This window comes from Argentina anserina, chromosome 5 (genome assembly GCF_933775445.1).
Source record: "Argentina anserina chromosome 5, drPotAnse1.1, whole genome shotgun sequence".
In the NCBI taxonomy this organism is placed as follows: Eukaryota; Viridiplantae; Streptophyta; class Magnoliopsida; order Rosales; family Rosaceae; genus Argentina; species Argentina anserina.
Window position 1 is genome coordinate 5,072,678 of NC_065876.1, and position 24,798 is coordinate 5,097,475.

Genomic DNA, 24,798 nt, shown 5'->3' on the forward strand with positions numbered 1-24,798 from the left:
CGGGATAGGGCTTTTTTCCCATGCCATTACGTATTCTTCAGAGGGTTTTATGTTATATATTGAGCATTGTGTGTTGTTGATCTGTTGGAGAGGAGAGATCCCACATCTAAGTTGGTTAAGTTAGGACAGTATCGGTACAGTTAGTCCACGGGCCACGCTTGTCGCTGTTTAACATGAGGTACGTAGCTCCTCCACTCGTCACCTTAGTGTCAGATGTCAAGGTTGGAGCCCAATTAGCAAGTCGATCTTCTGGTAGAAATAACAATTATGTATTGTCAAAGAGATTGAAGGAAAATGCACAGAAATTCTGAAAAGGAATGGACTGCCTGATCGACCTAGCTAGCTAGTTAAGTATTCCTGTAGTTTGTACAAACGGGCTTCTAATATTGATTAGAACTTTTAAGACCAGTAGTAATGAAAGCTTATCAACTGAAATTTGTCGAGCAACCGATCCGGCAAATTAATTAGTTCATGCAAATTAATTAGGTCATTTAGGCACCCGATTTGAATTTATTGTTTTCATCAACAGTTTACACTTTAAAGAACTAGCAGGGTGTCTAATATATATGAATATGTACGAGAGATTCACATGTTTTATTAGTCGATTATATTGAAATCTAAGTTTAGCTTGTCTCGTGTAAAATCTGATCGATTAGCTTATACAGTGAACAATTGAAATTGGTTTATCTAATTAGTTCGATATAACAGCATAATCATTATCTTGAGGCCAAATAAGCTTATATATATAGCCTTGGATAATGCAACTAGGGTAGACTAATTCATTTCTTCTTCATTTCTACATTTTTATCATTTCTTAAAATTTATTGGACTTTCACGTTTTCTGATGATGCTATGTTTTTTTTTTCAAATTCAATTACGTCATATTTCATGTATTTTTTAATTGGGAGATCCGATTATATGTGTCCTGTGGAAGTTCACATTCAACTTCGTAGGTATGACCTCTTCTTCTTCATTGGTTTGAGAATCATACGAGTTTTAATATGTTTTGGATAAGAATCTTAACAATGGTAAAAAAAATTCAAAATTTAGGGGCTGACTATATAAATTTAAAGTACAAGCAATTTGGCTGCTCGCATGCGTGCAGCCCTATGTTTAGAAACTAGACTCTCCAACACTACTGGATATACGGCAGTCTCCCACTGACACATGTAAGTACGCTATTGGGTAATGAGCTGCTTTTATAAGTAGAGTCGCCGTCTTCCCTCTACTGCGAGCTGGTAGAACCCCAAACCCAACTCTGTTAGCAATCGCCGATCGTTCCCCAATTGGTTCGGCTATCCCAGTATCCCTCCGATTAGGTAATTTTTCATTTCTGTAATTCTAACTCACATAATTATCATCATGGTAATTGTGGGAGTTCTGAGATTAGGTTAAGATTTTGATAAAGGTCTTTGGTCGGATTGGTTATCGGAAATTGCTTTTGTGCTCCGGTCTAATTGTTATTAGCTCAAGTTTGAATTTTTATCAAAACCCTAAATTTTTAACAGCCACCATATCACTACAATCTGATTCTGAAATGCACACTGAACATTTTTTGCTTAGCAATTTGATTGGTCTTTTGGGTTTTTTTGTTTGTTTGGTCCGAATTGGTTTATTTATCGTTTGTGTCATATATAAAGGAGTTTTTTTCACCAACAGTCCCTGGTGTACCTACCAATGTGATACCTCAACTCTTAATCGTACCAATGTGATACCCAGACTCTAGTATTGCTATCATTGAAGTACTTCCGTTAGTTTTTTTTAACTTTTCCGTTATCTTGGTGACGTGGCAGTTACGTGAGGCCCACAAAGAGGGTTAAAAGACAAAATTAACCTCATCTGAGAGGAGCAATGTTTTTCCCGCCCTTTACCTTGAGAAAGACACCCAACAATTCCAATTTTGGCGCCAATTTTCCCTCCCTACTCCTTAATTTGTGTCTCTTATCTAAACTAAAGAACTACCGCCAACCAGTCGACCACAATCTGATAAAACCTAGATCAATCTCATTTTCTATTTTTACCCTAGCACTTGTTAAACTAACAGAATAAATATAAAAATTTATATGGAACATCTCATTTCCACAATCTCATAAGAATATAAAAACACATAACTTAACGAAATTCAAATACATGTTTAAGTACCATTAGTTGCCACATTTTATGTTGATCTGCCATGATTTTTACTTGTAAGAACTAATGGTACATGTAGTTGAATTTCGTTAAGCCAGAGGGAATAATACCAGCAGATAAAGCATTGTACTAATGGTACTTAAAAGTTCTTACAAGCAAAAATCATGGCAGATCAACATAAAATGTGGCAACTAATGGTACTTAAACATGTATTTGAATTTCGTTAAGTTATGTGTTTTTATATTCTTATGAGATTGTGGAAATGAGATGTTCCATATAAATTTTTATATTTATTCTGTTAGTTTAACAAGTGCTAGGGTAAAAATAGAAAATGAGATTGATCTAGGTTTTATCAGATTGTGGTCGACTGGTTGGCGGTAGTTCTTTAGTTTAGATAAGAGACACAAATTAAGGAGTAGGGAGGGAAAATTGGCGCCAAAATTGGAATTGTTGGGTGTCTTTCTCAAGGTAAAGGGCGGGAAAAACATTGCTCCTCTCAGATGAGGTTAATTTTGTCTTTTAACCCTCTTTGTGGGCCTCACGTAACTGCCACGTCACCAAGATAACGGAAAAGTTAAAAAAAACTAACGGAAGTACTTCAATGATAGCAATACTAGAGTCTGGGTATCACATTGGTACGATTAAGAGTTGAGGTATCACATTGGTAGGTACACCAGAGTTGAGGGACTGTTGGTGAAAAAAACTCTATATAAAGTGATTGATTATCAAGTCTTGTTGTGAATGAGTATAAATTGTACTAGTACAATTAGTTGCTATCTAGTGTATAAGTTCATAGTATACAAATTAAGGCAGCATTTTCATTATCAAAAATTAAGGCAGAGCTTTTTGTTCTTCAGAATTTCACCTATCATGGTAATGTTAGTGATTGTGGATAGTTTGGGATTTTGTAGAGAAGGCCTGGTTTGATTGACCTTTTAGGGGCAAGGTTGATCTATCAAAATGATTACTTTATGACTACTGAGAACAGGAAGTGGATAAGAGCATTGAGTTGTAGGAAATGGATTTTCGATGAATAGTTTTTTGTTGCCCACTAGAGGTTTCTGAGAGGTCGGTTTGGGTGTTGGCTGATTCCACTTCTAAGAGGATGCATGTTTTTTTGTATTGATGAATTATATGGAAGCATGGAGCATTACAATGCTGTGTTGTCTTACATTTTTCTTCTTCTTTTTCGATGGTATAGCAGTGGTTACATATGGCTTCGTTCAGAGCATTCTTGAATAGTCCAGTTGGTCCGAAAACCACCCACTTTTGGGGACCTGTTGCAAATTGGGGGTTTGTTGCCGCTGTATGCTTCACTACCTTGATCCCAGTATATGAGAATAAATTAGAATATATAGTGGTTTTCATGCTGTTTTACTACAAGTTTTTATTATAACAGGGACTGGCTGATATGAATAAACCCCCCGAAAAGATTTCTGGAAACATGACAGCAGGTTGATAATAATTAATCTTGAATGATATAAATTGTCTTCACAGCTTATTTTATAGAAAGATTATAATCTTCCATTGAAATTTGGCTCTGCAGCAATGTGCGTTTATTCAGCATTGTTTATGAGGTTTGCGTGGATGGTACAGCCTCGGAACTACTTACTTCTGGCTTGCCATGTCTCGAATGAGACTGTCCAACTCTATCAACTCTCTCGTTGGGCGAAGGGTCAGGGGTAAGTAACTGCGCTTAGTCCAGGAAATCTATTCTCTTTGAAATGTCACAATTAATGAATAGTGCACTGACTAAAAATATAAGACATAAGGCGTAACACTACCAAAAAAACATTGAATCGGTGAGTGTAAACATTTTCCAAATCCCTAAATATTACACCATTTTGCTAATTTATTCTATTTGCTTCCTTCTGCTATAGATACTTATCCAAGAAGGAGGAAGCTGCCGCCCAATAACTTGCTGTTGCTTCTGTCGTCCCATTGGCTTATCTTTGTTCTCTTTGTGTTATTTGATGTAGCTAGTGTTGATCATGTGAAGCCTTACGTGCGCTGCTATTTGCCTTATAGATAAATCTACTGAGCAGATGAAACTTGTTCTATAATCTGTTCTGATCATATTATGCTCCAATTTACTTTCAGAAATATTTGTTGAAGTCGTGGATTTGAGGAATCAATAACACGCGATAAATTGCTTCGTCAGCTTGAACTTCACAATAAATAGAGGATCTACCGTTCTAATGAAATATAGCAAGTTTTCCACCGCTAGCAAGGAACTTGGCTAACATGGCTGGTTAGCTAGAGCTGACCAAAGCCAATGAGGAGAACACCCACCCACCATAGGAGTGACTGATAAAGATTAATCAACTTGACGACCCCAAAGAGAACTAATATTGCAATCTCGTTCAAATTTCAGCTGCGGTAGCAGGTTCAACACCAATCTGATAAAAATAACAAGGCGATGTACAATATTGCTAACACATGCCCTCTTCATCCTTGTTTGTAATTGAAACGAGTATAGATGTCATCTCGATTATAATTTGTCATCAGGATTCACTCGTTTTAATCTTTTGGTACTTTTCTTGGATGTTAACTTCTTCCCTCCATTCTCTTCAGAAGCTTCCTCGTTTCCAGTCTCTACTTCTGCTTCCTTCTTGCTCCTTTTCTTTTCTTTAGACTTTTTCTTGTTCACAGTTGACATTTCAACATCCTCTTCATAAGGAGTCCCAGCTTCCTCGTTTCCACCATCTGTTATTGCTTCCTTTTTGCTCCCTTTCTTTCCTTTTGATTTTTTCTTTTTCACAGGTAATGTATCACCATCCCCTTGATACGGAGTCCCAGGTGTAATATGCTCTTCCTCATGCAATCGATCTTCTGCAGGAACGGCGGATTCTACAGAATAAAAAGAAATTTTGCCATGTTTAGGGAAAACTGTAGATGATTTTTTAACTAGTAGGCCTAACCTACCTAAAGAATTACTTGTTGGGGGGGGGGGGGGTAGAACAAGGAAAGTAACAAACCAACCTTCATCAGCAAAGTTCGAATCAAAAAGAACTTTTGTAAGATGCTGCTTCAGGAAAACCTGCACAATTGAAAGCAAACAATTAACCTAAAGCAATTCCAAAGTGAAATAGTACACATAGTACGCAACGTTTCAAGATCAGTTGCTACTTGAGATATATAAAGTCCGAAGGGTGGCCAAATAGCCAGCTCATGTCTAAAACTTTTCTTATACTTGAATTGATCAAACATTTTTCAGTTACTTATTATACAAGTTTTTCCTTTACCATAGAAAGTGGTAGTCTAATGACAACATATACAAACAGAAGTCTACTAATGAAAACCTCACACCCACAATTACAAGTTCCCCAGAAAAGACTCCATTATAAGAATTAGGAAATATAAGTTTAACAGAAACAGACATTGTGAAGATTAAAAGACAACTTAACAGATAGCAACGACATTTACTGTCCCCCAGGAATATTCACAGAAAAACAAAAAAGTCAAACACTTACCGCAGAGAGTAGTTCCCGCGTCTTTACATTCCAAACTCGTAGATAACTATCCAATCCTACAAAAACAAAGCATCTAAGATCAGTGAAATACGTTATAACTTTGTTTCTGAGAAGAAAAAGGATAAACTGCAGTAGTAATTTTTTTATCGCCATTTCTAGTAGTCGCCAAATGCGAGATCCAGCAGGATGTCTTTGAGAACGGATAACATTTCTACTGTGTTGTTGCAAAGGATTGCACACGCGGTGAACACACATAGATAATGCATGATCAGCCAACAATGGAGGCTAAAAGGACTAGATCTAAAATAGACACTACACTCACCACATGAAGCTATGACTGGAAATTCTGGGTGCCTGGCTATGGATCTTATACTACCAGAGCATTTTCCCAAAAAGCATCCTAGCAATTTCCCTGTACGACAGTGATGCATTAACATAAAGCAAAAAAGAAATACAACCCGTATGAAATGATCAAGTCCAGAATATTAGAAACTTCAATGCTTAACAATTTTCCGCCATTTACCTGTACGAATATCTATAGAAGCCAGATCACCAGAGCCATTCCCTACATAGATGGTATGGCCATCTGAATCTTCTGCAATAGCTTTGATAGGGGTCTCCCGGAAATTAACTGATATGACAGGTCTCCGCTGAGCAGAAATGTCATAGAGACGAACCTGCAGAATCAGACCAAACATATCAACAAAGGGTGCGTACAGAATCCTCCAACAGTAAGCTACTGGAAATGATCATCTGTTTGTGAACAATTTGTCATACCTCATGGCTATTGGTGCCCGCAACAAATTTGCGATGATCATCTTTACTCAAATATGTGGCAGATGTGAACCAAGTTGGGGTAAATATACCAAGGCTGTTTTTAGGAGGCTTCAAAGAGTAAAAATCTGTTATAATGACCGCTAAAAATACATAAATTGCATGAAAGTAATGGGGAAATAAATAAGTCCTCACAGATTTTGCTGTCCAAATCTTGGCACAATTTTCAAGATCCCATACATTCATCTCAACACGCTTCCTGAATTTGGATACAAAAATTTCATCAGTCCTCAGACAATAGGCTAGAGACAATATGAATGTTTCATCAAGCTGAAATAGATTTCAAAGCTTCAATAGTAAGTTAAATACCATGAGACTTACCCTCCAAACAGAGAATAGCTTTCACTTCCATCAACTTTAGAGCATGAGATATCACCACCAGCACATACATTCCATGTTCTAGACGATCCGATGGAGGTGACATCCCCAGCTGATTTAGTCACTTCATAAGATCTTATGCTTGCATTCCCTTTTGTTGTACATGTGAGCAAAGTGCAAGACCTAGTAAGACAAAAGGGGAAAAGTTTAGTAACTGTACTCACTGTGAGAATTTCTCAAAGAAATTAATTTTGACATATTACTACATCATGGTTGGTTTAAATTCCAGTTGGCAACAGATAGTAGATTCTATAGAACTTGGGTAGGCACACTGCACATTTACAGGAGAACAGTAGAGATAAACATTCATATACAGCAAGCCTAATCTTCAATCTCTCCAACCACACCCTTAACCAATATAAGGTGTGATGATCAGGTCCAACTTTTATCACACTATGTAGAAGATAAACTATGTAACTAAGCTGAATATAGTGATCGTATGACTGTGTCATGTATCAATAAAAAGAAGTAAACGAGAGCACTTGAGTCATATTACCTAGAAGCTAGTTCCAAATTTTGCTTTGCAAATAAATGCAACCCAGAGACAGCATCCTCTTCATCCTGTGCACCACTTTCCCCAGTCTTGGAGACTGAAAAATGGAGATCACCATTGAGAGGATTAAGAACCTCAACCTGTAACACACATACAACACACACAACAATTATCGAGCTGGCATTGATTCCTTAAAACGCAAACTTGCTTCTCCAAAATCCAAAAAGAACTACTCACTGTGCCATTCTTTCTCGCAACAGCTAGTAACTGCAACAACACATAGCATAAGAAGTGTCACACATTCCAAATTCGAGTTAAAACACAAACGGGTGGCGCCCAATAAGGAAAATCAAATCACACAGAAACCAAACACGTACCGGGGCGAACTTCCGGTCGTCCATGGAAGCGGCGAGCACGCATTTCGAGGCATCCGGGTCACCCCATCTCTCAACCATCTTGGGAACCCCTCCTTGCTTACTCCGAGCTTCAGTAACTATCAAACCCACAAAGAAATCGTCTTTTAGATTTTGAATAACAAGAACTAGGAGGTGATTGAATTTGAGGATTGATTGAGAAGCTGGGTAAGGGTTGAGATACTACCCTTGATGAGACCAAGCTCGTCGAATGTCAAGGCCCGAAGAGGAGGGCAGCCTGGGCACTCCAGTGTGGTGGTGCGAGGCATGGTGACGACTCTGTTGTTGGTTTACACGCGGTGGAGAAGGAAGCCAAAAACCCAGATATGAAGAAGCAGAGAAGCCTTAAACCCTAGTGTACTTTATGAGCTCTAAGACAACGTAATTGTCGCCCCTTGTTTTTCTTGTAATTCTATATCTGCCCTATGCGGCTATGCTTGTAATCTTACTGGGATTATTTGGGCCAGTCTTACACTCTTACTCGACCAACCTTTATTTGTGCACAGTTTCGTACCATATGGCAAACTGGGGGTTTGGGCCAGGTGGGCATAAATTCCCCGATCCGATTCCAAAATTTATCGGGATTTGATAGGTTTGAAATTTAGAAACGTTAATCTTTCAATCCCGTCTCGTATGATTATGGTAGGATGAGACGCAGGACAAATAGTTCAAGTCTTGTTTAATCATATTTCGTTCTACTTTTAATAAAAACTTAAAAATTATTATTAGTTGTGTCAAAATGAAACTAGTTCATATTCTTAATAACTTTGGTAATGGTAATTTATAATACTTTAGAACATTATATGCATTTCGTTTGTTAAAATTTCATTGTTGAATTCATAATTTTATTAATGAAAACATTAAAAATATAGGTTTTTTATTTAAATTCCTGAGATTGAGAGATTGAGAGATTGAGAGATTGGGTCGTCCCGTCCTGATCCCCACCGAGATAAATCTAGGTGGGATAAATTTAAAAAACACATGTCTCGTCCGTCCCCGTCTAGAGTTTAAACAGTGGGACTGGCCGCGTGATTAGTACCATCCCATCCCATCCCATGCCCAGGCCAGATGGGACAATTAAAAATGTTTGTAATAATTCCATTATTAAGTTTGAATATGGAGTAACCACGAAACTTGTTATGTGTCTATGTGCCTGTTAGCTGCAACCGCAATGGGGCGTAGGTTCGATATTGGCTTCAACTTCATTCTCCTCCTCTTGGGCTTGTCAGCTTAGGAGAGAGCAACAATGAGCAAAAGAAGAATTTGGTGCCAAAATATTGCGCTTTTGGGGAAAATTTTATGGCAATGATTTTGAATTGATCTAAGTAAGCAACTTTACCAATATCACCGGGGTCGTAAGTAGTTATGCCACGTCAATATAATCTAGTTTATTATTTAGAAAAATAGAACAAAAGAGTAAACCCGAGGGCAAGGTTTATTTTGTGAGGAAGTGCAAATCGAATTTTCCACACAAATAGGTTTTCGAAAAAAGTTCACATCGAACTTTCTTGTTTCTACATAAATGAGTTTTTTGAACAAAATTCACATAGAACTTCCCACATAAAAACATTTTTTGAAGAAAGTTCACAAGGAACTTTATGTTGAAAACCATTTTATGAAGAAAGTTCGCTATGAATTTTCATAGAAAATCGTTTTTCGAAGAGAAAACTTTTCGTAAGAAACTGTTCTCTGAAGAAAGTTCGTTGCAAATTTTATATAGAAAATCGTTTTCTGAAAAAAGTTCACATTAAACTTTCTGTATAAATACTAGATTGATCATAAGATTCATACCACACATGTCCCGACGAGTGCAAGTTACTGTCATCTACAAAAATATCAAAAAAAAATTTGAAAGCGAAATGATGTCCTCAAATGATCGTTATACAACATGACCGTACAATAGCAAACAAAAATATTTGAGGTTTCAAGGCTCATGAAAATTGACTGTCTCACTATCATAGAAGTTAGACATCAGCAAGAAACATGAATAATCTCCATCATTGGAATTCAAGTATCCTTATCAATCAAAAAGCAATAAATAAGCTATTATCTAGCGGCTAGAAGAAGTTCCAAGCTATAATAAGATTATAACAGAAGAAAAGATTGCTGCTGGTTCCAATTATTTTCACTCATGCACTTATTACAACAAAAGATGATAATGGCCTAGTGCCTCAAATCAAAGCAAAATTTTAGGATGCGCTGCAGCTGCATCCATCACACAATCACACCACCACCCCACGTACATCATAATTTTCCCTCTTTATCCACATTCAGATCTTGTTGTATACTATACAACAGATGTACCCCAAATTAGAGGGTGTTGTTGGCCATTTCAATCAACACGTATGCATTTCTTCCTCACAAGTCAAAGGAACTGCTTGGTTCTCATGATTTTTAAAGCAATATGGAGTGCGCTGTATGAAACTAAAACTTGTTTCTGTTGAGACTTTACTCGTTGGATCACTTTACTCTCCCATTTAATAATTGTGTGTCTCTAAATGCTTTGTATGTCATCTTTGTGACCAAAACTAAATGCCACATTTAGGTTTCCTCCAAAATCTCAATGCAACAGCTATTGCTTCATAGTGCTGTTCGAGCAAAACCATCTTTGATCCTAGATGTTTATACTCGAACTATCAAACATACACATGGATTATCGTTCTTCATCACAATGGAATTCAACCCTGGAACTGAAGCTTTAAGAACCCGAATCAGATCAAACACATGCATGATGCATGCTCTCATGTCACGCACATTTTCACGAAATTGATACACTCGCAATAACATACTCTTGTGTTTTGCATGATTGTAAGCCATTTTCGCATGCAACAAATACGTAATAATGCGACACTTCTCCAGAGTGAAGCTTCATTCTGAAATTACATAGTAAAATTTCAATTTTGACACACTTTTTGGTTAAATTTTTTCACTATAAGTAATTCAGTATTGAGGTATGCTATTCAAAATAATCTCTACAAAATTTCATCTAATTCGGACATCGTTAAGGTATTGAAATTAGATTAAATCAATGAATGAATTAAAACTGTTCAACGTGAACCGTTCATGTAAATCTCAATTTTGAAAGCCCAAACTATTGTCCAATTTGATGAAACTTTGTAGAGATGATCTTGAATAGCATACCTCAATATTGAATTGCTTATGGTGAAAAAATTTGACTGAAAAGTGTGCCAAAATTGGAACTGCACTCTGTAATTTCAGAGTGAAACTTTACTCTGGATAGAGACTGAATATATATATTTCAATGATACAAAACCTAGTATATATATAATATAAATCCCCATCACCGATCACCCCGATCCATAGAGCCTCCACCAGAACGCAACAACAGTCGCCCTCACTCTATTATTGACTATTCAATCTCCCCCGTCTTTTCTTCCCACACGTCTCCATTTGTCCTTTTGTCTTATTATGACTGCGTACTTCTACTACTCCCTCCTCTATCTCCATTAAGCTCAAACCTTCCTAGTTGTTCTTCCACAATTCGACTCAACTATGGCCGACATTTCCACCCTTCCGATCAACCCCAACTCCGGCTTTTCCCCGGAAACCAAAACCTTCCACTCTCTGCGCCCCCCGGTCCCTCTCCCGCCCCCTCTCCCTCTCCCACTACACCTTCTCCCTCCTCCACTCCTCCTTCGCCTCCCCTACCACATCCGTCCTCATCGACGCTGCCTCCTCCCTCCACATGTCCTACTCCCAATTCCACTCCCTCACTCTCTCCCTCTCCCCCCTCATCTCCAAGTCCCAAGTCGCCTATATCCTCTCCCCTGCCTCCCTCCACGTCCCCGTCCTCTACTCCTCTCACCTCGCCCTCGGCGTCATTTGTTGGAGAGGAGAGATCTAACATCTAAGAAGTGACAAATAAAATTGAGATTATAAGTGGGTGGATAATAACCAATTATACCGAGACCTTTTGTGATTAAAACCCAACACATGTGAGGTGGTTAAGTTGGGACAATATCGGTACAGTTGGTCAACGGGTCACGCTTGTCGCTGTCTAATATGGTATCAGAGCGGGTCCATCTCTAGTTGCGCCTCCAATCTGTCGTGGGCTCGATTTGAGTGCCACTTTGTCATGAGCCCATGATAGGGGTCATTATCATGCCATTGGACGGTCACCAAGTGTCGTTGATTACTGTACCTTGGTTTATTTCGTCCATGTGTGTGTGATGTTAATCTGTCACATGCAGATCTAAAAAATTAGGTTGCACGTGAGGGGGCGTGTTGGAGAGGAGAGATCCCACATCTAAGAAGTGACAAATAAAATAGAGATTATAAGTGGGTGAATAATAACCAATTGTACCGAAGCCTTTTGTGATTAAAACCCAACACCTGCGAGGTGGTTAAGTTGGGACAATATCAATACAGTTGGTCCACGGGTCACGTTTGTCGTTGTTTAACATCATTGTCTCCCCTGCCAACCCCATCGAGTCGCCCCACGAGGTCCATTTCCAGGTCCACCTCACCCTGCCGCCTTCGCCTTCGCCACGTCAGCAACTGCCCACAAACTCCCCAAGGGCCTCAGAACTATCCTCATCGACTCCCTGGAGTTTCTCTCCATGCTCGAGCCCACGACCCGGCCCGAGTCAAAGGCGTGGTGCTGACTTACCGAAACCTCATCGCCATGATCACCGGGATGCACGCGCTGGCGATAAATCCTGACCCTGCTGAGGCGGCGGCGGTGTCGCTGTTCACGCTGCCGATGTTCCACGTGTTCGGGTTCGTCATGCTGGTCCGGGCGGTGGCATTGGGCGAGACTTTGGTTCTTATGGAGAGGTTTGATTTCGAAGGGATGCTCAAGGCGGTGGCGAGGTTTAAAGTGACGTACATGCCGGTGTCGCTGCCGCTGATTGTGGCGCTGGCCAAGTCGGAGCTGGCGAAGAAGTATGACCTCAGCTCGCAGAAGCTTCTCGGCTGCGGCGGCACGCCGTTGGTGAAAGAAACGACCGAGAGATTCATTCAGCGGTTTCCCAATGTGGAAATTGTGCAGGTTAGGAAAATAAAAAGTTACCAAATTTTGTATGATCACGATTTTAGTTAAAGTTACAGAATTGTTTTTATTGTTTTCAGTCAACCAATCTTTGTGTTTAATGAATAATATAGTAATTCAAGCTAAATATTTTCTACTTTGTAGCTATTTACTTTCTTAAAAAGGATAGACTTTCTGTATTGCTTGCATTTTGGCTGCTTGAGTAGCTAAAGCTTTAGACTTTTCAATTTTATATGAAGCATTTGAGTAATGAATCAATTAAGATAGGCTAATGCTACATTTCAATAATACACTGATAGCACTAGAGTTGTTATTGTAGAATGACTTACAAGACTTTTCTATGAGTATTAGATTATTAGCTGAGGTTAGACATGGAAGACTTTCATTGTTTTAGAATGACATTTGGCATTTGATTCCTTTTTGGAGATTGTGGGCTGCTACTTTTGTGGTATGGAAACATGTTAATTGGAGACTGGCTTCTGATCAGCTGAAGTTCATTTTCAAATCCAGTAGAGTCAGTAACCAGTTAACATCATGTGGGCTTCTTTAGTGGTATAAGCATGTACGTAGAGTAGATATTCTTAATATCATAGCTCATAAGTCATAACAAAAGAAAGAATAGTGTCACATCCCGCCAAAGTTAAGCCAAATTTTACCTTGAGCATTCTAGACGGATCCGGAATATGGCAAAACTCCTTGGAAGGTCATAGAAGATCCTAGAAGATGGTGGAAGTCTCAAGAAGCCTTGAGACATTTCCGGATTTCTCTAGAACCTTGGAGAGGCTAGTGGAACTAGACCACTCTAGAGTTCTCTAGAACACTCAAGGATCATCTTAGACTTGTGTAGAGTTAAGTAGAGTTCTCTAGAATTCTCTACAATGTACATAGTCCTAGAAATATCTAGAACTTGTAAAGTAGGATGAGGAGCCCTATAAATAGCAAGGCACCCCTCTCATTTCATCCATCAAGCAATCTAGCAAGCAAGCTATCAAGTAAACTTGTAAGTTCTCTTGTTCAATATAAGTTCTCTTTCGAAATATTCTCTTGCCTTTCAATTGTTCTAACAGGGCGTTTGCGAGTTTAAGGCTGACTTAGCATAAAAGAGTTGCTAAGGCCGCACGAGTTGCATAGCAAAATAATAAGCTCGTGATAATAGGCTCTTAAAACCCATTGAGGTTTTGTTTAAGATAGTTGGGTTAGTTGAAGTAAGACGATAAACCTTAGTCACCACACTAAAAATAAGCATCCAGTGATGAGACAATCCCCAATTAATACACTCTGGGCTTATGTGGTGTGAAACATCTCGATAGATTAGCAATGACTTCCATACTCACATAATCCTTGACTCCCTGCTTTTATATATGTTTTTGATGACTTCTTCCTAGTTTTGGACTTTTGGTAGGGACTGATAGAGCGTTAATTAAAACGTCTATAATAAACCCTGTAAAACATCATCGATAGTATAGAATAAGCAGAGATTGTTCTTTCTGGAGAATTGAAGGGAACTCTAACCTTTTAGTGTTAACAAATAATGGGGGGTTTGAGATTGATTATTAACTATTAAATAAAACCAAAATTACTATTTACATGATCGACTTATCTTTAACAAACTTAAACCAAATTTACCATTACACCACATAATTACAAGTTCGAACTTATCATGCATTCTAAGTCGACCAATTACATATTCTTTAGACACCAATACAATTAGAGCCTTAGGAGATCATCTAATCATGCAATATTTCAATTAACATTTAGATTGATTTAGGGCCTAATCTAAATTTGTATGCAATCGAATTCAATAACACTTAGAGTAGAATCAAACAAGATTACATTTTAAGTACCAAATTTTTGTTGAAGACATGTTTCATGTGTGACGTCACCCACCATGGTTTCACATGCACATTTTCAGAATTTGTACCACTTTTAATCAACACAAACCGAACCTACTTAAGGCATGATTCGATTTGTGTCAATATGGTTGATGAATCTAGCACTCAAACACAATCTTAGGGACTGCATCCAAACACTAAATTCATATGCACATATCTGAAAATTATCTAAGAGTATGAAAAAGATGATTAGAATACAACAATATAAATATAAACTCATTAATTATAGGAAACCATCAATTCGGTAAAGTCTCAAAAACATATCAAATACAATCTGAAAATTCTAAAACAAATACAAAACCAATATTTCCACATAAACAACAACTTACAATCTTCATAGACAAAGAATTGTAGATTAACACAAATAGACGAAGCCATGGAGATGAGTTACGAGAATCACACGTTGTAGGGACATTAGAGGTATGTCTTTAATGGTGATTTTGGTGGAGATGAGATTTATATATGGGGAAGAAAGGCTTGATGTTTTTGTGAAGGATGTTTGAGGTAGTATTTTGACAAAGATTTGGCTCTTGAATGCAAAGGAGAAGTGATGTTATTTGAGAGGCGAAGCCATGTATATATAGAGGAAAGAGGGAGGGTTTGAACTTGCCTCTTTCTTCATATAATAATGTCATGTTTTATCTTCCTAAATCATATCATGTTTTATTCCCTAAATCATGTCATGTTTTATGTCTTTAATGATCATTTTCTATTTAATTGTTGCATGACTTGGCTCCATATCTTTTTCTTTAATTATCTATTCAATCCAATCTGAAAATAAGAAAATAAAATCATAAGTAAGAGATAATTAGTTTCGAAACCTAACAAGGATTCCTAGTTAAACTAGGACTCTAGACCAATTATGCGTTTTTAACTCATGTAAGCACAAAAATGCATCCAATACCGCCAAAGACTCTTACTACGACTCAATGACTCAATAGTACAACAATAAGGGCTAAGCAAAGTACAAATTGAGGTAAAAACATGTTAAGAACGTCGCACAAAGTGCTCCTATCAAGAACATGGTGGCTTGGAATTGATAAGTTTACGCATGACCAGTTGTGACATGATAACTCTTTCTAATTGTCACAATGCTTGAATACTGTTGCTGTTTAGGGATATGGTATGACTGAAACTGGAGGAGGAGCTACGAGGATGGCAGATGCTGAAGAGGCAAAGCAGTATGCTTCTGTAGGCCGCTTGGCTGAAAATATGGAAGCCAAGATTGTTGATCCAGAAACTGGAGAGGCCTTGCCCCCAGGCCAGAGGGGAGAACTGTTGTTGCGAGGTCCTACAATAATGAAAGGTAAGAACCATTGCCTTCTGTTAGTGTCACAAAGACTAGGCATTTTACAATCTAATTATTCTATAAAAAAAACTATCTCTGACTCTGATTCATATCAGTTCTGAATAGTTTGACCTTTCTAAAACAATTATGATCTCTGCAGGTTACATAGGAGATGATAAGGCAACTGCTGAGACCTTCGATAAAGACGGGTGGTTAAAGACTGGTGATCTATGTTATTTTGACAACATGGGGTTCATGTACATTGTGGACAGGTTAAAGGAATTGATAAAGTACAAGGCTTATCAGGTGAGTGAAAGTTTCTCCACCTTAACTCTTTTAGAAACATGGTTGTAAATGTCATTTTGTTAGTCCATTCAAGTAATATTGCACGTCTGGAACAAATCGCAGGTACCCCCAGCTGAGTTGGAACATATACTTAATTCACATCCTGACATTGCTGATGCTGCTGTGATTCCGTATGTATCTTGAACTACGTGACAATATTATTTACTTGTGGAAAATGCTTGTTTCTTCTCGTGCTCTATAGCATTAGACTAGCCATTGCTTACAATCATCTCTTGCTACCTCTGGAATATTGTTTCTGAAAAGAGAGAGTATTTATCTGTAGACAAGAACCTAGTGCACAGAGAACAACTTCAAGAACTTATCAAATCTTAAAAAAGAAAAAGACACAAAGATGGGAATTATTTAGCAGATATTTACTGATAAGAATGCGTGTATGGGAATCCTGCATAGCTACTAACATGGCAAAACAACCGACTGTCTGAAAGTTAATGGAAGATTTTGCATATATATCTGTTGTTCCTCCTGTTCATCTGTCCTTATTTCTGCCAATCGTCTTCTGATGCAGGTACCCTGATGAAGACGCAGGGCAGATTCCCATGGCCTTTTTTGTTAAAAAACCAGGAAGTAATATCACTGAGGCTATAGTAATGGATCTGGTTGCAAAACAAGTATGCTCACGAACACAGAAACATCTCTTGCTGATTTTCTGTTCAATTATCATCAAAATTCTCTCTGGCCCATCCATGCTCAATTTGGTTAATTTCTTGCAGGTTGCACCATACAAAAAGATTCGGCGCGTGTCATTCATCAACTCTATTCCGAAATCTCCAGCTGGAAAGATTTTGAGAAGAGAGTTAGTCACCCTTGCGCTATCTAGTGGGTCATCTAAATTATGATTCTGTTATTCATACTTAGGATGAAAGCTCGCTGAGCGTTTCACTCAATTTGGCAGATAAACTTGTTCATTCTTTAGCGTGTAAATCAGTTGGTTAGAATCTATTGAGTTCCACCAAGTAAGCATATATCTATACGTTGTTTGGGGGTTAACTGTAAATCCAAACAACTTATGTATGGGACATTGAAATTCATTAAAAAAAAACACCCTTCTTCTTCTTCTTCTTCCTTGATGCGAAATCTCCCAAGACCGTTAGGTTGGTAGTTGTTTAGTCACTCCAGCTAGTCAACCAGCTGATGAAAGTTATATTGAACCATTGGAACTTGGAAGGAATGAGGTACAAAATTTGTAAAAAGCTTCCCAAGTATTAAGTTTTCGTTGCTCATTCTGTGGAAATGAGGCCATGCTCCTTTATTTGATCCTCAGTTCCTCACTATATTCGACTGTTAGGTTTCTGTCAATTTTTGTCTCAGTGGATGATGCATTTACAAGTAGCTAGATTGTCAGTTTCCAATTGGCCCCTTCATCAAGCTTATTCCCCTTGGGCTAGATTTTCTGGGGAAAAAAAATATCAGAGAGATTTTAAGCCATGCAAGTAAAACAAAACAATGTAAGAAAAACAGGATCTTTAGTTGGGCACTTTGGCTGGTGAAGCTCCTAGACTCCTGGAGCTTCTATTTTTATAAACCTTGTCTGAAATATAAAAAATATAAATACAATAATTAATAAATAGCTTCAATCTCCATGAAAGTGATCTATGGATTTTTTATCTGCTTTAGCATCTTGGACTATCAACATCACTGTTACTCTTCAAGCTCAGGCATTTCTGAATTTGCCTTGTGTATTAAGTACACTGACTGTGTGACTGGCAGTTGCAAAAGGCAATATGAACATTCTCAAACATTGTATACAAACTTACATCTGAATCAAAGAACAAAACCACTTGGGGATTCGGTTTCTTTTCTTATTGTCTTCATTGATCAACCCCTATTAAAGGGCCCCCGCACTCATACAATCATCTCAAGCAGAGGCTGTTTGTTATTCAATTTCCTTCACCTCATGGCAGCAGTCCCAGAATCACAAGAAACCATAATCCCACTGATAGACACATCAGAAACACAAACAAAAACAGAACCAGATGATGATACCATTGTTGATCTCACTCTCTCCCGCTTTGAGACCTTTCTCAGGCTCTTCGGCTTCTGCCAGTATTCCTTTTGGAGCTTCAGTCTCTCATGGCTCATATTTCTTCTCGTGGTTGTTGCACTGCCAGTGCTACTTATTGTGGTCTTTCATTGTCCCAGTTGTGACAAGTATCAGATCAAAAGTTTCGAGCTTGAGATTCTGGTTTGCCAATCTCTTGTGGCTGCAGTTTCTTTGCTTTGCATATCTCACAACCTCCGCAAGTATGGAGTAAGAAGATTCTTGTTTGTGGATAGGTATCATGGCCATATGACTCAGTTCCATGATGAGTATATACAAAAGATCCATGTAAGTCTGCCAATACCGACATCTGCCTTATTGCTCTGAAGATTTTGTTGCTATATATATTATTGTATTGTTAGTTGTAGGTAAAAATATCAAATTCTCACTTGAAAGGGGAAGATTTGTCTGCTGAGTTGCCTAGATAGTTGAAACAAAATTTAATGTAGAACTAACAGTCTAACACACATACAATTTACTGGATTGACTGTTGGTTTATCTCTTTCGTTTTAAACATGCACCATGGGTGAAGTCTTAGCTCTCAAAGAATCACTGAGATCGTATAAAGCTTGCACAAATTAACCATTTCTGCTGATGCATGTGATATGAAAATTCATGTACTATTGTGGTTGTTTCCATACTGAGATTGAATCGGTGCTTCTTCACTCTTCAGGATTTCTTTCGCTTGCTGTTAGTTTGGTTACTACCTTGCTACCTTCTGAAGACTGCTCGTGAAATCACTCGAGTCTTTTATGTTCCCCAAGATTCATGGTGGAAATCTGTTGTTGTGTTGTTTGCTTACCTTGTGCCGTGGATGTATTCAAACGTAATATTCCTATCAGGCAGTTGTTTGTTCAATTTGGTGTGCAATCTGCAAGTCATACACTTTGATAACTATGGGAAGCTGTTAGAAATGGATATAGATGTTTCTGCATACATTGAGGAACACATTCGTTTAACGCATTATCTATCCAAGATTAGCCACAGATTCCGAATCTATCTTCTTCTTCAACTCTTACTAGTCACAGCTAGCCAGTTTGTGGTTCTTCTGGATACCACTGAAAACAGCAGAATCATCAATCTCATCAATGGAGGAGACTTTGTAGTAAGTCTAGAACAATATGCTTCATACACATGCATCACATAAAAAATACAGTTAGATACTCATATTGCTTGGTTTCTAACAATGACAGGTCTCCTCAATTGTTGAGCTTGTTGGGGTAATCATATGCTTACAAGCAGCTGCAAAGATTTCACATAGAGCTCAAGGGCTTGCATCAGTAGCTAGCAGATGGCACGCTCTGGTCACGTGCAGCTCCGGCGATCCTTCTCAATCGGGAATTGATAATGAAACAGAAAACTTGGAGACTTCATATCCAGCTGGTTCATTGCCCATAAACTACTCAGAAACTGATATCGAGTCTCTTGATTATGTGCCAATGCCTACAAATACACAACTAGCTTCATACATGTCCTTGTATCACAAAAGAGAGGCTTTTGGTACATCCGCTTAAACTTGCTACTAGAAAACCTCAACTAAGTTGCAGTGAAGGAGTGGTTACATGTTGTGCAGTCATTTAGAGTCTAACAAGTGGTTTATTTCTTGCTTCAGTTATCTATATGCAGTCCAACTTCGGCGGGGCTACTATATATGGATGGAGGATCGATCGGGCGCTGATTAATACTATCTTCTTTGTTGAGCTTTCACTGGTTCTCTTCGTGCTTGGAAAGACCATAACATTCACCACTGCGTGAATTATGAACACTGTTTTGCGACTTTTAACGTATATGAGGGGCATTGCCAACACAATTGTAAGTCTTAATTTCAGTTGTTATCGGAGTAGGAGAACTTCAATTGTCTCAAGCCAGAACACGCATTACTTAACCTATTCAACTTGCATTCTTAAATGCAGGGATAGTGTTTTTGTCCTCACGGGTTTCCCATACAAGAATAATATCACAGTTATTAGACAATTGGATTCACACATTTCTTCATATATGAGTAATATGACAAAAGAAAACGCAATATCCATGGCAATTTTGCCTAAACAAGCAAAATGTACTTGTGGATGAAGATGAAACATACTGTCAAAATTGAAAACAAGAAGACAAGATGCTCTGCCTTGGCAATAGATCGGTCTCATTTAGAATAACTACTAAATGTTGCAAGGCTTTTACTACTTTATTCTTCCTACTTAGTTACCGCGTCGACAATAGTTCGCATAAGACCAAGAGTCCAAGACACTTTAAGTCTAACTCCTCTTACAGTATCCACATTTGATACATAAAATCCTGTAATATCCCGTCATAAATAGAATAAAATCCAGAGACGTATGAATCAATGATATATATTTGAAAGGCGCCTTACCAGCCAAGTGGTTGCATGCAAGCAAAACTCGTACCCCACCAGAGGAAGATCATTCCTAAAGAATGAACACCAGACACAAATTGGTAGAAGTCAAAAGTTTAAAATAACACAGGGAAGATGAAACTGGAAATCAAAATGAAATCAAACCAAAAGGCGAACTACAACCAATTTACAGCAACCCTGAAGCATGCAGCTATACATAGAACTCGAGTACCTATAGAAAGTGACACAGCTTAAGAGTTGAGAGTTAAAACATGGGGAAGTTGAATTTCATAGTGGGTGAACAAAATCCCAGTTAATTATGAAGTAGCTGCCTCCCATTTAAGACTTGCTCCCATCTCCAATTTAGCTTATCCGTTACATTGCATATATGAAACACTATGATGTATAAACTGATATAAATGTGGAACATACAAACCAACTCGAGCAAATAATCACATGCCATGGCCTCATTGGTAATAAAATAACTTACATTTGCAAAACCAAGTCTGAAATGCAGAAGTGCATCCTCCCCTGCTTTTTAGGCCCAGAATCACTTGCAGACAAAGTATAAACAGAAATAAAGAGTAAACGAACGGTCCAAAGAAAACACTTGATAATATAGTAATAAGATCAATGCATCCAATTATGTACTCCAAATTTTACGCAACAGTATACACCAGTTGAACATGAAATAGAATCGAGTTTTTCTGTTTTTCTCAACATTACTCCAGACCTTTATATAGGCAGACAGTGAAACACTGACACCTTGCAAATCCTTCAGACTTCAACAGAGAATCCTAATTACCGCTTTCCCCGACGCGCCCTTTCCAGATGCTCCTTTTCCTGACGCTGCCTGAGGATCATGTACCTGTCATGCACAGTAGGAGAAGGCTTGTAAGGTCTGGGTTCAGGATAATCTTTGAACCAGTCATGGCCAAGAGCATCATCCACTGAAATCCGCTGCGCAGGGTCATATGTTAAAAGCCTAGTCAACAAATCCAACCCTGAAGCAGAGAGCATTGGGGATCCTGTGAAACATGTCCCAGCAAATTTCTTGCGCAAAAGGTTCTCCCGCTGTCTAACCTGAATTGCTTTGAAGCCAGGTAAATTGGATACCCCAGGCCAATCCGTCTCATTTGGTGTACCAAGAGTTCTGAATATCTTGTCAAGCTGCTCAACTTCGCTTTTCCCTGGGAATAGTGCTTCCTTGGCCAACAGTTCAGCCATTATACATCCAACTGACCACATATCAATTGCTGTAGAATACTGTTTCTGACCCAATAGAAGTTCAGGCGCCCTGTACCACAAAGTGACCACTAGGGAAGTATATGGCTTCAGGGGACTCCCGTACTGCCGTGACAAACCAAAGTCGCATATTTTCAGTTCACCCTCCTTGTTTAAAAGAATATTTGAGGTTTTCAGATCTCTGTGGAGAATCCAATTGTCATGCAGATACTTCACACCCTCCAACAAACTTTTCACCAAGTACTTAACTTCTCCTATACTAAATGGTTGCTTCGTTGCCTCTGTCAGAAGCTTAAGCTCATACTCCATACACTCCATAACCATAAAAATATCATCACCATTGTGAACAACTTCCTTCACACCAACAATGGAAGGGTGATTACACGCCAAGAGAATGTTTATTTCTCTCAATGATGTAATAGGGAAACCTTCATTGGACTTATCCATCTTCACCTTCTTAATGGCTACAATTTCCCCAGTTTGTTTATCTCTCGCTTTGTAGACAACACCATAAGTGCCTTCACCAAGCATCCCATCTAGTTTAGCAAACTCTGCCACACTTCTGCATCCCTGAAGCATGTTTGTACTTCTTCCTCTCGACACCGGAGACTCTTCAATCTGAGGAAGACCACTATCATCCTCTGAGTCAGAATACATGTGACCACCACTTGCATCCCCATCAACTCCTCCGGTCTCTTCCTCCCTAACAGAGTTGCTCTCTTCATCAGAGCTAGAGGTTCTGCTCCTAGGCCCAACTGAGTCCTCTCTTCGGATTTCGCCACTTTCTGGACTAGAGTTACCTCTGCCATCCTGCATTGGAGAATCAGTATCAGATGCCCATCTTGACATTGAGATCCTGGTCTGGTCTTTATCATGCAGGTTACTCTGTGCCTCAGATTTGCATATTGGGGTGTGCAAATCAGCCGGACCTTCCGATTGGGAAAACTCCACCAACCGACCAGCAACAGAAGCTTCAGCTTCAGACACCTCCACTCCCTGGGACTGAATCTCTGAAATAGGAGACTTTGAAGAAACCCCATTGATTTGAGTAGGCTGATGAGATGCAGGAGATGTGACTGGAGCAACTTTAACAACCCTATTCTTTGACGCTATCCTCACTTTCTTCTCTTCTCTGTCAATTGTAACAGGAGACTTCCTCTTCTCTGAAAATGATGAAACCACACCTTCCGGAGACTTCCTCTTCTCAGTAACCCCGCCTCTGTGAGATTGAATGTCTGAAGCAGGACTCTTTAAGACAACATCATGAGCCACCTTCTCTGCCGAGCAAGGAACAACTCCACTCCTTGTCAATGTCCTCGCTTTCTTCTCTTCTTTATCCTCCCATACAATGGGCGTAAACTTCCTCTTCTTCTCAGGAAGCACGACCACCGCCCCTTCCCAATGTGGAGCTCTCCCATTCTCAACCGACCTTCTCAAATCGCGAACCTCATCCCTACATCTAGCACCACCATCGCTGCCACGGCTCAGCTCAACACCAGAGAAGCCATTCCTATAAAACTCAGATTCTCTTTTAGAGTACTTAGGAGAATCCCTTCTTCTAAAAACTTCAACTCTCCCTGTCGCCATATGATTAACAACCACAGCTCTTCTTAGTTCAAAGATATCAAACTCAACAATTACAAAACAAAATTAACAAATCCCCAACAATTCTCAACCCCCAATTTCAATACTATCAAACCCTAGAATCAAAAATTCAATCTCTTTTTTTGGTTTCTTTTTCTTCGAAATCTAGAGCAATCAGCAGAGAATACAGATAACACAAAGCAATATAGATCCAATCAGAAAATCAAAGGCAGATCTCGGAACAGCAATTAGTAAATAAAATTGCAGCGATTGAGAAGCGGAGAAAACCCTAGACCTCGGAGCCGTGAGAAATTCACAGGTATCGGAAGGTCTTACCGGAATCGATCGCCGGTGAGAAGCTGTAAAGGTCGGATGGGGACGCCTTCAGGGTTTGGTCTTTGCTTCGAGGTCAAGAAGAGAAGGAGGTTCTTATGGTTTTAGGGGTTGGGCGGCGGAAGGATATAAATATATCAATTGGGGCCTACGCGTTACGGGGCGTATACATACAGATCGTATCGTAGCGTTTAAAATACACAACACGATAGGATAGTTAATATTAATATAGTTCCAAATATTATCGTGGTTCCAACATATAATTGCTAAGATTACATCGTGTATATGAACGTCATGTAACGGTATCTGAAGTACGTTAACTTGCCGTGTGTGTATCATAGTTATGAACTTCGGATTCAAGCATTGAAATAAATCATATATTTTTGTATGACATTGTATTGGTTAATCAAAATTATGTAAAATAAGCCAACACTAAAAGTTTTTAGTTGAATGTGTTCAACATTCGTTGCTGGCTACAAGAAGTTTCCCTTGAAGTTGGTGATTTTTAATGCAAGGAAGACCTTGAGATTTTCTCTCATTGTTGAAACCCTACGTTGATTCTTTTATTCTATGAGTTGTTTTGGATTATATATAATGATGTAGTTGAAGAATTTAGTTGAGTGTAAATGTTTGTGCAATATGTTTCATATGCATCCAGATTATCAAAAAGTCTTTGTATGTAGGTGAGAATTTCATCATACAAGTAATGACTAGTACATTGTCATTGCAAATAAGTATCCTAACATATAAGTAGGGATGATTCAGCTCATCTTGAAAACTTTAAACTGGAAACTGGAGTTTTTTGTTTTGATAAAGGTGGTCCGGTCCTATCTGGTCCACATCTGCAATGGAGTAACTCTCCATGAAACTCAAGGATATAGTTGCTGACCTAGCTGCACTACATTTGCTACGAACATGCATTGTCTTGCAGATTTTCAACTTCGGACAAACAATTACATTTGGAATTCTT

At 38.7% G+C, this 24,798-nt stretch overlaps 5 protein-coding genes across 5 annotated transcripts; 3 read left to right on the top strand and 2 right to left on the bottom strand.

Annotated features, from left to right (window-relative positions):
- The first annotated feature begins 1,186 nt into the window (after positions 1–1,186).
- Positions 1,187–4,290, top strand: LOC126793458 (mitochondrial pyruvate carrier 1). The gene is made up of 5 exons (XM_050519991.1): positions 1,187–1,319; positions 3,335–3,436; positions 3,530–3,584; positions 3,677–3,812; positions 4,011–4,290. The coding sequence occupies exons 2-5, from the start codon at positions 3,344–3,346 to the stop codon at positions 4,045–4,047; spliced, it is 321 nt and encodes a 106-aa protein (XP_050375948.1). The 5' UTR covers positions 1,187–1,319; positions 3,335–3,343; the 3' UTR covers positions 4,048–4,290.
- A 166-nt stretch (positions 4,291–4,456) lies between these two features.
- On the bottom strand, positions 4,457–8,095 carry LOC126793457 (uncharacterized). Its single transcript, XM_050519990.1, has 12 exons — positions 7,909–8,095; positions 7,686–7,801; positions 7,546–7,575; positions 7,312–7,448; positions 6,759–6,938; positions 6,573–6,636; positions 6,381–6,488; positions 6,127–6,280; positions 5,926–6,015; positions 5,604–5,659; positions 5,113–5,170; positions 4,457–4,980 (listed from the first exon to the last, which is right to left on the bottom strand). Exons 1-12 carry the CDS (start codon positions 7,988–7,990, stop codon positions 4,622–4,624), a joined length of 1,434 nt encoding a protein of 477 aa, XP_050375947.1. The 5' UTR covers positions 7,991–8,095; the 3' UTR covers positions 4,457–4,621.
- Positions 8,096–11,234: 3,139 nt separating this feature from the next.
- Positions 11,235–17,114, top strand: LOC126794994 (4-coumarate--CoA ligase-like 9). The gene is given in 10 exon segments (XM_050521801.1): positions 11,235–11,329; positions 11,331–11,559; positions 12,111–12,213; positions 12,216–12,308; positions 12,311–12,732; positions 15,741–15,930; positions 16,073–16,218; positions 16,321–16,388; positions 16,784–16,886; positions 16,989–17,114. Coding segments are annotated over 10 exon segments (1,575 nt in total).
- Positions 17,115–17,909: 795 nt separating this feature from the next.
- On the top strand, positions 17,910–20,280 carry LOC126793518 (uncharacterized). Its single transcript, XM_050520064.1, has 4 exons — positions 17,910–18,604; positions 18,990–19,421; positions 19,510–19,816; positions 19,929–20,280. Exons 1-4 carry the CDS (start codon positions 18,173–18,175, stop codon positions 20,069–20,071), a joined length of 1,314 nt encoding a protein of 437 aa, XP_050376021.1. The 5' UTR covers positions 17,910–18,172; the 3' UTR covers positions 20,072–20,280.
- Positions 20,281–21,283: 1,003 nt separating this feature from the next.
- On the bottom strand, positions 21,284–23,911 carry LOC126793517 (cyclin-dependent kinase G-1-like). The gene has a single exon (XM_050520063.1). It carries the CDS (start codon positions 23,496–23,498, stop codon positions 21,468–21,470), a length of 2,031 nt encoding a protein of 676 aa, XP_050376020.1. The 5' UTR covers positions 23,499–23,911; the 3' UTR covers positions 21,284–21,467.
- Between the last annotated feature and the right edge of the window lie 887 nt (positions 23,912–24,798).

Bases quoted from the DNA above. Each gene is read 5' to 3' on its own strand.
- LOC126793458 (XM_050519991.1), top strand. From the start codon at position 3,344: ATGGCTTCGTTCAGAGCATTCTTGAATAGTCCAGTTGGTCCGAAAACC. The intron at 3,437-3,529 runs GTATGCTTCACT...TTATTATAACAG, and splicing joins ATTGGGGGTTTGTTGCCGCT to GGACTGGCTGATATGAATAA. The intron at 3,585-3,676 runs GTTGATAATAAT...TTGGCTCTGCAG, and splicing joins TTCTGGAAACATGACAGCAG to CAATGTGCGTTTATTCAGCA.
- LOC126793457 (XM_050519990.1), bottom strand. From the start codon at position 7,990: ATGCCTCGCACCACCACACTGGAGTGCCCAGGCTGCCCTCCTCTTCGG. The intron at 6,637-6,758 runs GTAAGTCTCATG...ATCCAAATTCAG, and splicing joins AGCTATTCTCTGTTTGGAGG to GAAGCGTGTTGAGATGAATG. The intron at 5,660-5,925 runs GTGAGTGTAGTG...TTGTTTTTGTAG, and splicing joins TCCAGTCATAGCTTCATGTG to GATTGGATAGTTATCTACGA.
- LOC126793518 (XM_050520064.1), top strand. From the start codon at position 18,173: ATGGCAGCAGTCCCAGAATCACAAGAAACCATAATCCCACTGATAGAC. The intron at 19,422-19,509 runs GTAAGTCTAGAA...TAACAATGACAG, and splicing joins TCAATGGAGGAGACTTTGTA to GTCTCCTCAATTGTTGAGCT. The intron at 19,817-19,928 runs GTACATCCGCTT...TTCTTGCTTCAG, and splicing joins TCACAAAAGAGAGGCTTTTG to TTATCTATATGCAGTCCAAC.
- LOC126793517 (XM_050520063.1), bottom strand. From the start codon at position 23,498: ATGGCGACAGGGAGAGTTGAAGTTTTTAGAAGAAGGGATTCTCCTAAG.